Here is an 18,259-nt window from a genome sequence, read left to right on the forward strand (position 1 = left end):
ACTCAACTTTTTCTCTTTGAGTAACTCTACAGTTGAGAATCTAATGCCAGACACAAATTCCTTCGCACAATGCTGCTTCCCCTCTACTATCGAGGGAATAGGTTTGCCATTCAATATCAATTCGCTCTCACTGGACTTCTACACAGCAGTATTTGTACCCTTGTATTGTGTATATCGGTTTGTTAAACGCCCCTCAAATAGGCAACATTTTCCCATTTTGCGCTCTGGCCTGACCTCTACTTCATACTGTATATTGATATTTATTTTTTATCGTATCTATGTAGGGTGGTTAAGAAGCCTGTACCCTACGTGGTACTTACTCTATTCTGCTACCTATGATTATTTTTCTTGCCTATATTGAAAATTTTCAATAAAACCAGATAAAAAACAACCAAAAAGAAAGGCAAATATGTGATTAGTAGCCATGGACAACATTATTGTTTTACTCTATACCAATTCTTATGTATTATTTGCATCACAATAAATGACGAGCAAGACATAAATCCATAGGAAAATTATCTTCATTAGTTCTTCAATGAACCACATTCTGTCTCATAAATATAAACGTTTTACAAATACACAAAGCATATATTTTTTATACAATTTTTTTACAAGGCATAAAGAGGCACAAGAGCTTACAATCAGTTCTTTTGGGACATGAGGCACAGAAAGTAGAATTTAACTTACAAAGTTTCTTAGTCTCGTGATGTAGAGCTGGGATTAACTGGCAGTACCCGAGAAATGTCATTTGTGGGGAAGTTACCAATCAGGTACCCAATTCCTGGAATCTCAGACTACAAACACAACAGCTGCCATATCACAGATAAGGTTTCAGTAATGGTTTAAGGCCAAAATCGGCTTTCAGTCTATTCTATAAAAGTGAATCATTAAGTGCAAATTAAAATCATTGTTAACACCTAGTGTCCAGTGAATTTGATAGAATACAGTATATATTGCATCGGCAATTTAGCCGTATGTTCTCAACATTCTATTTCCAATGGAATGGTTCAGTCCTGGAGAAAAACTTTGAATGGTATGCACTGGATATCTCCAAGAGGATGTCCTCCTACTCAGGTTCACACAAGGGTAGTCACAGAGCAATCCTGGTTAGGTTTTTCTCGCAGATAAATTCTCCTTTAATAAGTTGTAAAGGATGGTGCTTGTGGATCAATGTTTTTAAAGTGACAGAGGTGGTCTGTGAGAAGCTGCATCCGGCACTCTTCTAGAGTAAGGAACAGAGCTCTGTAAGGTCTTATCAGAGGAAATTCTACAAGACAATACAAGTAGAATAAATAAAAATTAGGATTACAAGAAATAGGCATTAACAATACAAGTTAATGACGGTGCAATAACAGACAGTCCATGGACAAAAGTGGCACAGTTTTGTAGAAAAAAAACCAGCTGCAGAATATATATATACCTCAACATTGAAATTGCAACACCAAGAAGGAAATGTTTTGGAATTGTGGAAATCACAGGATCGATAAACATGTTACTGATATGCAAATGATAAAAAAATTAAAAACAAAATATTCCAAACATCTTGATTTATTCAGTATCGAGTATGAGCACCATGTGCAGAAATACACGCACTTATACGTCTTGGCATGCTATCAATGAGGTTATTAATGGTCTGAGGAATGTTATGCCACGCTGAATGCACTTGGGCACGTAACTCATCAAGATTGGCTGCTGGCAGCTCCCTTCGCAATTGCTGACCAATTACGTCCCAGATGTGCTCGATGGGAGACAAGTCCGGTGATGCAGCAGGCCACACAGCCTGCTCACTGTAGCATGAGCAACATGCGGCCTGGAATTGTCCTGTTGAAAAACGCCTTCTGGGACACTTTGGAGAAATGGCCGTACCACTGGTTCCACAACCAAATCAATGTAACGCTGAACGGTTAGTGTACCTTAAATGAAGACTAGAGGGCTCTGGCTATCATACAATATGCCACACCACACCATAATCCCGGGAGTAGGACCAGTGTGACGTTACCTTGTGAAGGCCTCTTCATGGCGTTGCCCACATGGTTTCCAGACCGATCTCCGGCTATCATTGCGTCCAAGATAAAAGCGGGACTCATTGCTGAAGAGGATAGACCTCTATTCCAATCTCCATTGCCATTTTGCTGTGCATAATGATAGGATTTGCGAGCGGTGGCGTGTCGTCAATGGAACACCTGTAGCTGGACGCCTTATGATGGTTTGTCGACACGGTTTGCCGCCCTTGGGATGGGACGTCCAATTTCACTTGCAGTACAGAATGGATCACTACGCCCCATTCTTCCAATCAGGCGATCCGTTCCTGCAGAGGTTCCCCTCTGCACACCTCTGTCATTCCCATTAGTTGTCGTTCTTGCAACCTCCGGGACACGTAATGTTGAACAGTGCTGACATCTCGGCCTAGGCGCGTAGCGATCTGCCAGAGTGAAAAACCAAGGTCTCTCAGTTCAAGCATTCTGCACCCTCTCCGTTTGCAACAAGTGGCAATAACTGGCACGTTGACAAACAGGAGGGATCGCACAATCATCCCACACCACTTGATCTGATTATTGAGGTTTGAGTTTGTATAACCTTACGGCTTGCCCTGCTTGGTGTTGCAATTTCAATGTTGAGGAGTGTATATATTTATATATAATAAAAAATAAGCAAGCATTCACCAATACGAACATATATGTAATGTAGATGTATTATACACACACACACACGTCCTTCTCAATTAATTAGAATACCAAAAAGTTAATTTATTTCAGTAATTCAATTCAAAAACTGAAACTCATTCTATAGATTCATTTCCAGCATTTTTTCTGTTAATGTTTAATGTAGACGGCTGCGCTGACTCTGGACTTGATATAACACAGCGGACCAACACCAGCAGATGACATGGCCCCCCAAACCATCACTGACTGTGGAAACTTCACACAGGACCGCAAGCAACTTAGATCGATGCCTCTCCACTCTTTCTCCAGATTCTGGGACCTTCATTTCCAAATGAAATGCAAAATTTACATTCATCTGAAAACAGGACTTTGGACCGCTGAGCAACTGTGTTGGTCCACTGTGTTATATCAAGTCCAGAGTCAGCGCAGACGTCTAGCAGGAAATTTTTGAGCACTTCATGCTTCCCTCTGCTGACAAGCTTTATGGAGATGCTGATTTCATTTTCCAGCGGGACTTGGCACCTGCCCACACTGCCAAAAGTACCAACACCTGGTTTAATAACCACAGTGTCACTGTGCTTGATTGACCAGCAAACTCACCTGACCTAAACCCCATAGAGAATCTATGGGGTATTGTCAAGAGGAAGATGAGAGACACCAGACCCAACAATGCAGACGAGCTGAAGGCCGATAAAGCAACCTGGGCTCCCATAACACCTCAGCAGTGCCACAGGCTGATCGCCCCCATGCCACGCCGCATTGATGCAGTAATTCATGCAGAAGGAGCCCCGACCAAGTATTGAGGGCAGATACTGTACATACTTTTCAGTAGGCCAACATTGTGGTATTAAAAATCTATTTTCTCAGACACTAAATTTTGGGTTTTCATTAACGGTTACCCATAATCATCAACATTAAAAGAAAAAAATGCTGGAAATGGATCACTCTGTGTGTAATGAATCTATATAATATATAAGTTTTGCTTTTTGCATTGAATTACTGAAGTAAATTTACGTTTTGATGATATTCTAATTCATTGAGAAGGACTCTCGCTCTCTATATATTATATATTTTTTATTTTAAAAAAAACGTCTCCAATGTTAGCTGCTTTTTAGCTTTGCTCTATTAGGGTGGAGCAGTGATCACGGACTCCAGCTTAACTGCATTTTCTAAAGGGAGTCTGAGGAAGTTCAAACTCCACCTCTTGTCTCATCACAGGCGCAGACTGCTGTTCTGTCCCGCCATCCTCCTTTACACAGCAGCTCTGCTTGTTCAGATGGATTGGTTGGTGTGTTAAAACATAACCTGCCACAAACTCACCAAGAATTCTGCACATGGAAAGCAGAATTCCAGTACAGCAAAAAGGCATATAGATTTAGAGTGAGCGCAAATGATCTTGAGGATCCCCTTTATTATAGTTATTGGCTTGTGGTTTGGTTAAACAGCTGGATCATTATACGGCACCTACTCCTGTAATAAACTATTCTGAAAACGTGCTTACTCAATTTACATCACGGCAGCGAACTGCATCTGGTTTTTGGAAGCTGCCAAAATCTGCTTACTTTCTATCAACTGATAAAAAATAAAATATCTATATGGAGCATTGTATAAATAATATCTGTTATTAACCCTTTCGTTTCTTTTAGGCAGCATATCTTATTCAATTTTACTAAGCTGTATGAAGTTCTTGGCAAAACAACGAGGCACGAAATGAATATACATAGAAAAACCGATCGATGTATTAGACCTTTCTCATCAGGCTTAAGAACCGGAAGGGTAAACTCACATGCACAGATGTTCTCGGCTCTGTTAGCAGCTGCACAGATTCTATGGAGATGAAACGGGTGTTTTGTGACCGCGGAGGCTAAGGGAAAATCTGGAAGCTTGGATACAGAGGCAGCGTGCTGGGGACTTTAAGTCCCCATCACCGGAGCCTGCACTGGTGGATCATGCCATACATGGTTGTAATGCCTGAAGTTTTACACTGCGTGTTCACATACAGCTTCAATCTCTTCAGTACCAGCACCTAGAGGGAAAAAAAGCAAAAAAACCAAGAAAATAAAAAAGTTAAAGAAAAAAAAAAGTCTAAAGATTCAAGCATTTGCAGGGTGTTATGTCTCCGTTCAGGCCGGTTAATACATACCAATTATCGCTACAATTAAAAAAAATTCCAAGCATTTATAATAATAATAATAGCAAAGAAATATAGTTTATCATTGTTGAAAATTGATTCTCTATACGTAACAATGTTCTCTTGCAGAAGTGATTTGTAAACGGGGCTTTAGCGGGACGCAAGAACAGGACATCGTATTACTGTCGCCATGAAGAGTATTCAAGTCTAATAAAGCTGCAGCCTTCAAATATGTTAGGAATCTGCTTTATAGCCATTTCTTAATATACTTGTGTTAGCAGATATGCTCTATTTTAACAAAAGTTCAACTATGTAGCTGAACTAAGCTGGCTTACTAGTCAACTACAGGCCAACTCTTGGTGGAGAACCAAGACCCACACGCGGCTGCCAGCGCTGTACAGATGGATCAGTTACTGAAATGGGGCATGTCCGCTGATGCCAGTAAATTGGCCATTGAACACATAAAAAGACTGAGCGGGCCAAACAAATGGTACAATTACAAACAAGTTTAGAGTAAAAAAGCAAATAAAAGTATAGCAGTGACAAGATGCAATAGAAATGAGGAATTTACCAATGTGAGCTTACATTTGGAATACTTTCGTTTCCCTAGTTGATGTGACTTACCTTGGCTGTGATTAGTGTGATGAGGAGGGTGGTACAAGTGCATCATTGCGGTGTTTTCCCGATGTGTGTTCACTCTTGTATGTGGTAGTCTGGCTCCATCTGTCCAGAGTGGATGGACTCTTTCACAGTGCTGCGCACCATTGCTTGTGTTCAAGTGGCGGGTGCTATAAGGAGGAAGATGCACCTGTGCAGATGATCTTTTCTTCCGATGACTTCTACTTGGAGGTTCACTCCTATGACCCCTGGAAGACATTGGGGCTTCAGGTACATTTTGCTCATGCGCTGATGATGCAGATTGAGGCGAGGACTGGCTGTGCCTCACAGTTTCCCTGCTAATCCTTGAATCAAGGTGGTTTCTTGATGAATGAGTTCTTAGCTCTTTTCGAGTCAATAGAGATCTAGATTCCCCACAATGGCCATTAGCTGACCTGTGCTCCCTATGACTCCCAAGATCTGTCCTTGCCTCTCCCCTAGAAGGTCGAGGTCTTCGTTTCGGTCTTTGGGGGTGAGATGAATTGGGTTGTTGCCGTTTGTAGTGGTGATGTCGGTGCTGGTGGTAGTGAAAATGGCTGGCGTAAGAACTTTGGGTAGGCACAACAGATTTGAATCCTGGGAGATCATTCTGAGGTAGAATAATAGAGGCAAGTGCTGGAGGTGGTGAGTCTCCTGGGTTGCTCTGAGAGCTGTGGCAAGAAGAGGAGGAGGAGGATCCTTGTAAGCAACGTAGACTGACATCCGTACAATTCTCACTGGAGGAGCCATTAAAAGGACCTGAGCTGCTATCACTGCCTGGGTCATCGGGTAAATATCCACTGGACACCTGACAGAGTGGAGAAATTCCAACTTCCCTGGGTCCCTCTGGTGTACGACGGTGAGCGCGAGGCACTGCTGCTTCCCATTGAAGTCCAGTACCAAGAGTATATGGGGAGCGAGACAAAAATATACTATTGTTCAGTGGGGGATATATTAATGGAGCCGCATGAGTATGAGGGGGATACTGGAAGTGAGCAGTTCCTGGATATCGCCTCCAAAACTGTGGATGTGAGGGAGGTCTTATTGGTGGAGGATGTGAAGTAGTGTTCGGTTCCGCTGTAAACATAGAAAGCCAAAACTGTTAGTGCTGCAACCTATTACTTTGATGGGATGACTGGAACTACAAACACAAAATCTAGCTAATAATGTATTAAAATGTATCCTATCACCATAGAGAATGGAAAATTCAGAATTGAACATTTTCGTTTTACAGCTTCTTAGTCTGAATTTCTTTTTCATACAAGAAAGCCATAATATAAAAACTTTTATAGAAGTACTCTACATGAAATGATAGCAGTTTGCATTAGCAGTTACTTATGAATACAGTCACGAGCCACAGTAACCCCGCAAAACCGAGAGTCCTTGAGATCTATAGCACTTCATTTGATTTTATTGCTTACGATTTTGTCATTGCACAAACAAGTAAAGAGCAAAGTTAATATTTTCTAGAAGCAAAATTGGAGGGGAGCTATAGCCAATTCTATATCATTCATGGATAGCAGCTGACGCTCCCACTAACTCACAGTGTTGCAAGTTCATCATCCAACAATATGTGCAAACTTACCCAGGATGTCAAACATACAGAGGGGACAGGTGCGATTATCCCTCAGCCAAGGATCCACACAATCCAGGTGATACTCATGGCAACAAGGTAAAATCCGCAAATCCTACAACGAAAAAGTCCAAGAGAGACATTGCTCCTTGCAAGTCCAACAATTTTTTTTTTTTTTTAAATACAATTTAAGTAATTTCCATAATTGTAGCACATGGCTTTGCCGAAAAATGCAACACATTTATTAAGAGGCTTTTTCCTTTTAGTAAACGTGTCTCACTTTATGCCAATTTTTATTTTTGTTAAGACTGCAGTCTTAATACATTTCCCCAACATTGCTGCCTACCAAAACAGAAGACAAAGACTGCAGGATGTGTTGGACGTCATATTTGCCCAAACTCATCAACGTTGTAAACGAATTACCTGTCCATCCGAAAACTCATCCAGACATATGGCACACACAGGTATAGAGCTGCTGGTACTGCCAGTTTCTACTTGACAACCATTTGAACTCCTATGATGATCTCTTGCTACACGTGACTGATATTTTCTCGTACCAAGGCGACTTATGGCCAGCGCAGTCTGTTGCTGTACAGAATCCTACAAAAAGAGCAGATACATAGTAGAATGATGGTTTGCCCATTGCCCAAACCCTTGTAATATTTTATCCCCAAATTACAATAGGTAGTAGGTCTTTAGGATACCAAAGAAGAAGGTGGGTAAGGTGGAGATTGGGACGTGGGAAGGTTTGTGTTCCGTGAAAGTGTACAGTCCCAATCTTTGTGTGCATCATGTATTACATATAATATTGGGCTATTTATCAATGCCGAATCCTTCTTCTGTACAGAGCAAGTAACTCCCTTTCAGAGGTCCATTACCTGTGCTGTAGTTTGCTTGCAACGGAGTCGAAACACAGAGTAGATCACAATGATGAACATTGTTCCAACCACCGTGGCCAAAATCCAGACGTCATGGACAATCTATAAAAAGGGAAATCTTTTATGAGTACCGGAAACCCTTCTGTAACTGTATGGAAATGGCTTACTTCAAACAAAGTTCAACCCTATCCCCTACCCTCATATCAACCCCATATACACCAGCCTCACCAGCTTCAATGGCTCCTGAACCTCAATCTTCACATTAGCTTCAGTGTTGTTGTGCACAAGGTTCATCAGCCGTTCTGCATCACGGCCTTGTACGAGGACCACAGGTGGATTTAGATCAGCGGGTTGTTGTAGCTAAGATATAGGAAAATCAATACTGTAAGATATTGCCAAACTCCACATCGTCATACATACATGTCAAACATTGTACAGATCTACCCTTTTTAGAAAAAATAAAAAATTTTTTTTGGTTCTGATAAAGAGGATCTGCTATTTTCTTGTCCACGCTAGCGAATCTGAAGGACAGTTCCTGCCCACAGATAAGAATTGGCTCATACAATTTCCACATATACTATTTATTTATAAACCCCCACCCTTTTTTTTCTCCCTTTACGGTTTATTCCTCCTTTCTTAGTTGATCTGTTCTCTTATTAGGTTCTTTTGGAGTTGTTAAGCATGTTTCAGTGTATTTGCACTTTTACATCTGTAATATTCCATTAAGAATTGTATGAAAGTCACAGTTTAGATGACATGTAAAATCCCATTTAATACATTGTAATACCTAGTAATTCACAACAGTATAAAAAGCTGCCCTTGTGTGTATACGGCCTTATTTTTCCCAAAACTTCCAAATTTAGAGATTTCGATACGTAACTTTTCCCGATGACAGATATAACTAAAATAAGTCTAGTTACAAAAGGTAAAACACTCATATAAACGCTATGGGACCCAACAAATCATGTGTCAGATGAACAGTGTATTTAGAGGTTTGCTGATTTAAAGAGCATTTTCTCCTAAAATAGAAAACTCCACTATTACCCAAGAAGTTGTTACTCAGCTTTCCTAGAATCGTCAATGGTAAATCTGATAAGTGATGCAGTAATATGAGATCAAGGAATGTATAATGGTAACTATGAAAATCTAAGAGACAAACCCTGTGAAATCTGTAATGGTGACCATAATGTTAGGACACCCAGCTCGCTCTCTAATAGAACTTAGAAATGGTTCAACAGAAAGGGCACAGCTCAGAGATCTAGATTTACTAGTGAGTTTTTTTTAGTTTTTTTTTATATTTAAGGGAGAATCATTCGTAAACTAAAGGCTATGAAAACATTTGAATTTTTTTTTTATTAAATCAATGACTTCTGTGATTTTAAGCACTTTTTATTTGACTTTTATATAAAAATGTTTTTCCTTTTTACGTTACCGCGTCCATATATAGAAGCTGTATCGTTCTCTCTCAGCCGATTCCGTCAGTTTTGCTGAACTGATGGCCCGGCTGAGAACGGGTCTTACGTGTCTCTGACACACAGAATCCAGCTTATAACGATCACATCTAAGTTTGTCAGTTAAGCAGAACTGACAAAATTGGCTGAGAGAAAACAATACAGCTTCCAACCCCCTCATGCACACTACCGTTGTGCCACTTGGGCCGTTTTTAACTGCATCCGAGTGGCACCCGATCGTCTTCACGGACCCATTCACTTTAGCGGGTGAATCGGGTCCGTGAAAACTGACCTGATTCTCCAATCCGAGGAAAGAGAAGACATGTTCTATCTTTCCTCGGATCACTGACGGGACTCGGGCGGCGCACACGGTCTCGTGCATGAGGGGTACATATACAGGATAGATTGAAGCTGTATGGCAAAAAGTAAATTTAAAAAAAAATAAAAGTCAATAAAAAAAGTGCTTACAAACCACGTTGATTTAATAAAAATAATAATTAAAAAAAAAAATTAAAAAAGGTTTCCATAGCCTTTAACCACATGGACAATAGGCAAATAGTATTGCAGGATAATGAAGTTAACTATAGAGATAAAGTCCAAGTGGAGATTTTCAGTTGTGGCCTTACAATAGGATATGTAACTCCCTATGAGTAATCCTGACCTATTTATTACTTCAGTGTCGGCCGCTCAATAGCTTTGTTCAGTAGAACTATATTTATTGACTGAAGTGTGCTGCATCGTCTGATGGGAGTGCGAGTGAAATCGGCTTCCTGTATCATCAGAGGTTTTGGCGGCTGCTCAGTCCTTCACCCATGCTTTACACTGCAGCTCAGAGCATGGAGAGCAAATTTCAATTAGAGCAAGCATATAAGTAAATACTACTATTTTATTATCATATTAATGGCAAACATATACTGATGGAATTGAGCCTTAATAAGAGGAACTGGGGATTTGCTTTTCATGTAGCAGAAGAGAACATTTTTAAATAGCCTACAGATACAAAAAGTTGGTATACAGATTTCACAAAGTATAAAGTGCTAGAATTACCTGCAACGCAGCATGCTCATCGTCACTAATATCGAAGATTATAGCTCGAGAACCCCTCTCCCCTGCAAGCCGAACCTGAAATAAGAACCATGAGATTACTGGAGGGCAGATACCAGAGTACAAAGGAAAAGAAAGGGATTGGAGAGAAAGGAGGGTGAGGAGTCAGAGCGGAGTGGCACACTTTTAGGTATCATATTCTCAAAAGAAACATCTAGGGAACCTTAACTAAGCCGGCACCATGTGCTATTATATTATATGTCATTGCACAAATCCCTATACACATCATTTCTTTCACAAAACGCTCAATATCGAAGCCCATTGAAGGTGCACGTTTTGTGAGTTGAGTTATTGTTTATGAACATGCAGTGTATCGATGCTGGAGTGGCAAGCTCCTTACACTATTTTACTTGTTCCAAGTGATTTTAACAAATAAATATTGGTTCGCCCATCATAATGTCTACATTGTTAGACATAAAAAGGTGGTTTTGGTAGGAACACTTTGTTTATCTATCTGGTTCCTATTTTATAATGGATCCCTTTAAGTGTGTTGGAAACTGCACATTTATCTTAGAAATAGTGTGCCAGATCAGGACTCTGCTGTAGGCCTTGATCCAGTCCTACACAAGTTGGATGCTTTTGTTGTAAGGCTTCGTTCACATCTACGTCGCGACTCCGTTCATGGGTTTCGTCGGAGCTTTCCGTCAAGGGAGCCCATTAACGGAATCCAAAGGTTTCCGTTTGCATCACCATTGATTTCAATGGTGACGGATTCGATGCAAATGGTTTCCGTTTGTCCCCGTTGTGTAAGGGTTCATTCGTTTTGATGGAATGAATAGTCCAGTCTACTACAGTATTGATTCCGTCAAAATGATGAAAACCTTACACAACGGTGACAAACGGAAACCATGTGTACCGGATCAGTGAAATCAATGGTGATGCAAACAGAAACCTATGGTTTTAGTCTGGATTCCGTTCATGGGTTCCCCTTACAAAAATGTCAGATGGAACCCATAAATTGAGTCCCAACACAGATGTGAACGAAGCGTTAGGGTATGTTCATACGCTTAACAAATAAAGTCTGAAAATGCAAAACAGCCTCTGGTTTTCAGCCGTTTTTGAAGCAATTTGCGTTTTTTACGGCAGTTTTTGGAGCCGTTTTTCTATTGCGTCAATGAAAAACGGCTCCAAGAACGGCTCAAGAAGTGACATGCACTTCTTTTTACGAGGCTTTTTTTACGCTGCCGTTTTTGAAAACGGCCGTGTAAAAAACGCTCCGTGAGAACGGAACGCCATTTTTCCCGTTGAAATCTCAATAGGCAGATGTTTGGAGGCGTTGAGCCCCCGCATTTTTAGCTGTTTTTCAGGGCGTTCATGGCCCGAAAAACGTCTGAAAATAGCCCGTGTGAACATATCCATACCTGTATGTCAGGGCAATGGTGAAATAACCACACCCCTTACAGGACTGATATCAGATGTAAGATACTGGTACAAAACTAAAGCCACATTCACACAAGCGTGTTCGGTCCGTGATATACGGACCGTATACCGGCAGTATTTCCCGGACCGAACATACTGCAGGGAGCCGGGCTCCTATCGTCATAGTTATCTATGACGCTAGAAGTCCCTGCCTCGCTGCGTAAAACTGTCCCGTACTGAAAACTTTATTACAGTACGGGACAGTTTTCCCGCAGCGAGGCAGAGACGCCTAGTGTCATAGATAACTATGACTATAAGAGCCCGGCTCTCTGCAGTGTGTTCGGTCCGGGAAATACTGCCGGCATACGGTCCATATATCACAGACCAAACACGCTCGTGTGAATCCGGCCTTAGAGGTCCATATCTCAAGACCATAACTGTATTATTGGGAGGTCAAAGGAGCTACTTTTGGCTCACTATAGACATTAGACTGTCAGCAGATCTTAACAAAATGGTCTCGATTTGCCAACAAATATCTAATGTCTATGAATCGCAGGTACTCGAGTGGAAGGAATCTTGTCATGAACACCTGCACAGGCTAACCAGAAATGGAATAAAAAAGGCATTAGATATTTTGGGAGGATCAACGAATTTTTAAAAAATATTCAAGTCCAGCTAAAAGTTTTCTCAGGTTAAACTTTTCTACAGTCCAGGCACAATGATGGGAGTATTACTCGCAAACTCCAAATAATTGTCAGGGGGAATTATCTAACCAAAATTCCCATCTGAGTGCAGTGTAGAGAATTGCAGTACATACACAAAAGAGGGGGGGGGGGGGAACAGATGTTTTTTTTACTACTACTACCCCCACTGCATTCCACTACTTCAGGTGCACGGTCAGAGGTCAGCAGCCACGTGTTTGATCAAAAGCAGGATGAAAAAAGTACCCAGGGAGACCGTGCCGCATCATTACCCTGGACACTATGCTACTAATTCCTCATGGGGATGTCTCTATATTCTACAATGTCCCTAAAAGAATTGGTTCAGATTTTGCCATTCTTCCCGTATTCTATAAACAATCATTTAGGAGGCTCCATGATTTAACATCAACATGTCTAAAGTAAGAGTTTATGTAGTGGTCATATGCGAATACAACCTATGTTAAAACTGCCCGCAAGGCTAGGCATACAAACTAGATAAATGTCAACACATCCTACTAATAATCTAATGTGTATGGGAGAAGTCTGGCTGTGCCCTAAAAACAAAGGGGACAACGAGGATCGGGTTTGGTGGATTTCAACATAATAATTCTTTGTACCCCTGGGAAATAAGCGTTGTCAGAGGTCTCAGTAAACATGATTGCTCTACGAATTGAGGTTTATGGGGAAGTCAGGGGACGTATCTGTTAGCTGGGGCAGCAATCTTACATGTATGGCCACTCCAAGAACGGATCTTGGGAACAAAGGAAGAATTGCTTGTTTACCTGCCACCCATCTATACAAGTGTTCCGTATGGATGGGTAAGTGGGAAAAATTGATAGGAAGACATGGATTGACCCTGTCAAACAAGCAGCACGTACAGAAGCACGAACCCCCGTAGTAGTGGTCCGTTGAGATCTTGGGGACAGGGTTTGACATGATTCATGTTACAAAGACACTTTACCTTGCTTGCCAGGGATAGGCACGGTTGTGGGGAACGTTCTGGGCTCTCCAGTTTCACAATGGAAATGAATTCAGTTTTTGGCGGGTCATCATCACTGGCGTTGCAAAGAGACAGCGGATGAAACTAAAAGAGAAAAAGACACTTGTAAGAACTCCATAAAATGATTTACAAGATTATATAAAATTACAGCGATGAAAGCAAAACTTTGATGGAAAAAAAAGGCTCTTAGACTCCTTAATGAATAATGTTTTAGAAAAACGGTTTGCTAATCTCTGACCTGTATATATTTTGGTTCCAGCTTAGCAAAAGATATCAAAGCCCATGGGTGACAACAACAATTCTGTATGTACTTGTGGAGCCCCGGTGTGGTCACCCACATAGACATGCCTGTAGTTATATATTCACATGTGCCTAAAGTACTTCCACTCACGGCTGCCACGAGGAAGGCGATTGCCGTCACCCAATGCCGGATTGTGGAAGAAAATTTATGTTGGTTTGTCTTTTGTATGTGTGCTCAGAAGGGGAAAGGATGACGACACATATTCTGTTCCCCTGCCGCGGTGTTCATTTAGGTGATAGAATAGAATAAGTGTCAGTGATGGATAATCAAATCTCATTTTACTGGTTCACAACTTTGTCAGAACTTTCAGTTTTAACAAATAAAGACTTTAGAAAAAAACCATTTGCATTTAAAAATATGTGAATGTGACATCCTCTATGTTACATAAGAAACATCTTTCAATTTCTTTATTTTAAGAGAACTATTTTTTAATTACTTGTCACAACTAGTCAGTTGAGTTATGTTGCCGACATACAGCAGAGGCAGCCATCTTGTGAGACGAAAGAACAGTCAAGAGATAAGATCAGAACATATTCATTAGTGTCTCATTTCAGGCAGGTTGCTAAGAACTCTTGGTATCTATAAGACGCTCTTATAAAATCGAGGTATCAGACCCGTCCTGGCCATAAACCAAACTTTGAGTGAAGCTCAGCCTTCGTTCAAGAATTGAACCCTACTTCACCTAAAAGGCTGCCGGAGTGGTGGTAGAGGTTGGTAATGGGACCTTAGCTCGGCCAACTTTTGGGCGGCCTATATTGAGGACCTGTGATCGTCAGAGAGGGTGTGAGTGGAATTTAATGGGAGTCATTCACTGCTCTAAAAATGTTAAATCTTACGAGAGCCAGATATAAATTCCAACTTATAAACACTGGTTGATGTGTAAAAAAAACAAAAACCGCTCCCATTGTGTTCCCGTCTTCCATGGACAATACCTCTGCTTTGCTTGGCATAGCATTAAAAAAAATAAGCTTTACGGAGAGCATCTGATAAGCAGCTTAGGAAAAAAAATGCAGTCTTATACCACACTGAACAATATCCATACAGCCCGAAAGCTACAGAAAAAAAAGTGACAAGTGAAATGAGATCGGTGGGCAAACAAGGAGAGAGCGCAAGGTAAATATTTGCAAGGAGATGAACAATATCAGGTATCTGGTTTGAGGGGCTCGATGGAGGAAATGAAGGAGATAGAAGAAGATAGGAATGTCCCCAGACGTTCTAAACATCAAGAACCTGCTTATGAGAATATAATAATTGTGCTCCTGGCTCCAGCGCTCACTCCAATCCAGCCACAAGGAATGTCTGTGTACTTAGAGAAGGAGAACAATATTTAGTCTGAAGATAGAAGGACACAGATGCACAGATAAACATACCATCATCCCAGCGGGCCCCACAAAAAGTCTTCTCTCTGTATATAGTATGAAGGCAAGCAGGCCAGCCCTACTCTGTAATTCCAATCAGCCAAAGAATTATTAGGGCAAGTTCCGATGTACGCCGCCAATACAATGTTACTATAGTACAGGAGAAAAGCGATGACTAGCTCTCAAAAAAGTTGTATCTTTTAGCATAACTATTTCTACCCAGGGAACTAATGTACATAGTATAGATAGATATTCGCAAGTTGGCATATATCTCGCACTGAACAGTCCGCTTATAAACCACGAAAAATCAGATCTGTCCTAAATCAATGCTCAATACAAGAGAAAGAAAAAGTCAAAAGGATAATAAGTGGCTCCTAAGTTACAAAATCAATATAGCTAGATGAGAGGGGGAGGGGAATCATGGCCCAACATACATAAAAGGAATGTATAGCGTTACACATGTTCCAAACATGCACATACACACACATGCAACACTCAACCCTGATACATAAAACAGAAACCTAGGGCATGTAGACAGGGCCGGTGTTAGGAGTGGGCAAACTAATCGTTTGTCAATGGCATCGAATGGGAACCCCATGAGCAAACGAAGAATACCCAATACTATTAATTTACTTAATTTAATTAAGTTTCGAACGGTGTATGGTGGTAGGATTTGGGAATTCAATTTCAGAATTATGTGGGAACGATTTGATGGTCTTATGTGGGCTTTATATGGCAGTATTATCTTGGCATTATAGGGCTATATGACATCATTTAGTCGGCTGAATTAAAAAAAAAAAAAAAAAAAAGGAAGGATAAAAATAGCTAGTGAGGTAGGCTACTTGGCTTGTTGCCCAGGGCCCTATTTTCTATAACAATGGACACTTCATGCAGGAATGTCCTATACCAACTTCATATAGCGCCACTTTTTTAGGTCAGCTCTGCACGGAATCATCTAGAGCAATAAATATTTCTATTCTGTGGCACGATAGGAATGGACGCACACATATAAGTAAGGATAAAAAAGCATATTGATGATGGTGCCACCCAGGTGTGTGACCAACTTTAACCAAATTATCATTATCTGCATTTCCACTGTATCGGAACATAAAAAGGAAAAAAAAAAAAAAAAAAGACTGCACCTGAAAACTAGCTGTAAAAATGAGTAAGTAAGCCAAAAATGCCATGTTAGCAAATTCAGGAAACAATTATTTTAAATTAAAAAGCAGTGACGTATCTACTGAATCTGGAATAACCCTCTAAGGCATTTTCTAACATTAGATGGCAAAAAATACAGTCTACAACAAGACTGGGCTGAATTCTTCCTGTCTGACACACAAGATCTATTACTAAAAAGAACAGACTTCTCTACCATTGACAGAACTATTTTGTTCTCAGAATTTTTGAATAAAAGGAAACAAGATTGTGGTTCTTGCTCTAAAAAAAGACAAAATTTGCGTAGCTTCTGGTCTCCTTTCTTAACTTAGGGCAAAAAATACCATTGAATTTCAGTCAGGAATATCTGCCCCAACCCGTGAACTCTATATTATACCACACCGACATAGTCATAGTAAATACAAGCAAATGCCATTGTCCAACTAGCAAAGATTCTCCTCGACGTCTTGATGGCCGAATTCTACTACTTCTTAGATATTCAAACTCGGCCTTTACACATTTATAGACACGGAAAAATACGATACAAACTGTAAAATCACACAAAAATTGCTTTTTATAGTACAAATCGTATCATTTTCATATCATACTTTATTGATAGTACGCGCAATATCTAGGTTTGCCGTAAAAAATAATTAAAGCAGTGCCAATAAAAGGTTTAATTGCTTCATAACCTACTTTAAATGGACACAAAATTTTGGGCAAAAAACTCAAAAACCATTAAGTCCTTTAACCATTGCAGAGAACATATTTGCAGCAATGTGGAACATGAATGCCCCAGGTTACGTGCCCGGTTTGTCTGGAGTGAAGATGGAAGGGTGGCAGCTTTCTTTTAAGTAACCTAGAACGTACAACTGGACTATTCAGAAACAAAAAATTCTATGTAATGTACAAAAGTATAGAACATGTACATAATAGTTGTGCAGCCATTCACATAAAAAATAAAACCATCTACAAATATTGCTCTGTCTATATGGATATTGAAGAACGACATTGAATAGTTGTATTAGTTGATCAGACTCCCAGGAGATAAAAACCTATTGAGCATCAGTTCCTGTTGGAATATGTTAAGCTGGCCATACATTAGGGATTTCGGAAGGCAATTTTATGAACCGGTTTCACATCGTCGTTTTATGAATGACTTGTCGGACACGGTTGGTCTGTGAAGGTGGTCATTCTGGACCAATCACGCTCTGCCTTGATCTGCGGCTTCTATTGATGGAATGCAAATCTGTTATTTGCATTGAACGACTTTCCAAAGACTGAACCAGTCAACTACCAAAAAAAAACAAAAAACAAGTGCAGATCAACTTTTCCACCGATATCTGCCTTCAGTCAGCGTCGGTCTTGCTCGCTCGTGTCACAAAAAGCCACTGGCAGAAAACGCCTTAGGCTAAGTTCACACTAGCGTTAGTATACGTTTACCTCTCTTTCGTCAGTGGAAGAGAGGATCGAAACATTAAAAACAGAAAGCAACGGTTCCGTTAGAATTACTATTGATTTCAATGGTCATTTTTTTGTTTCACTTGCTTTCCATTTGTCTCCGTTCGCTAGGTTTCCGTTTTTTTTTGACGGAAGAAAAAGTGCAGTCTGCAGAACTTTGGTTTCCGAGAAAAAAAACAAAAACGGAAACCTAGCGACGGAAAGCAACTGAAACAAAATAATGACTATTGAAATCAATGGCAATTCCAACAGAACCAATTGCTTTCGGTTTAATCTTTCGATCCTCTCTTCCTCTGACGGGAGAGAGGTCAACTCATATTAACGCTAGTGTGAAAAAAGCCTAAATCTGCCTTCGGACGGCCAAAATCTCTATTGTATGGCCAGATTTAGGCCAGGTTCATACGATGTGGTTTTCGATGTGTCTTTTTAAGCCAAAGCAAGGAGTGGATACAGAAAAGAGGAGACATAGAAGTCTTTCCTTTCATTTT

The 18,259-nt window shown here is 40.5% G+C and overlaps 1 protein-coding gene across 1 annotated transcript in view; it reads right to left on the bottom strand.

The window, feature by feature from the left end:
• Nucleotides 1–499: 499 nt before the first annotated feature.
• Nucleotides 500–18,259, bottom strand: part of RNF43 (ring finger protein 43) — a 58,943-nt gene continuing 41,183 nt past the window's right edge. Inside the window, exons 2-10 of the mRNA XM_075854093.1 lie at nucleotides 13,458–13,580; nucleotides 10,380–10,454; nucleotides 8,110–8,241; nucleotides 7,882–7,983; nucleotides 7,427–7,603; nucleotides 7,016–7,118; nucleotides 5,419–6,507; nucleotides 4,450–4,689; nucleotides 500–1,267 (exon numbers count right to left, since the gene is read on the bottom strand). Of these exons, the coding sequence (XP_075710208.1) occupies nucleotides 4,643–4,689; nucleotides 5,419–6,507; nucleotides 7,016–7,118; nucleotides 7,427–7,603; nucleotides 7,882–7,983; nucleotides 8,110–8,241; nucleotides 10,380–10,454; nucleotides 13,458–13,580 (1,848 nt within the window). The 3' untranslated portion in view covers nucleotides 500–1,267; nucleotides 4,450–4,642. The remainder of the gene's footprint in view (nucleotides 1,268–4,449; nucleotides 4,690–5,418; nucleotides 6,508–7,015; nucleotides 7,119–7,426; nucleotides 7,604–7,881; nucleotides 7,984–8,109; nucleotides 8,242–10,379; nucleotides 10,455–13,457; nucleotides 13,581–18,259) is intronic.

This window comes from Rhinoderma darwinii, chromosome 2 (assembly GCF_050947455.1).
Source record: "Rhinoderma darwinii isolate aRhiDar2 chromosome 2, aRhiDar2.hap1, whole genome shotgun sequence".
Lineage (NCBI taxonomy): Eukaryota > Metazoa > Chordata > Amphibia > Anura > Rhinodermatidae > Rhinoderma > Rhinoderma darwinii.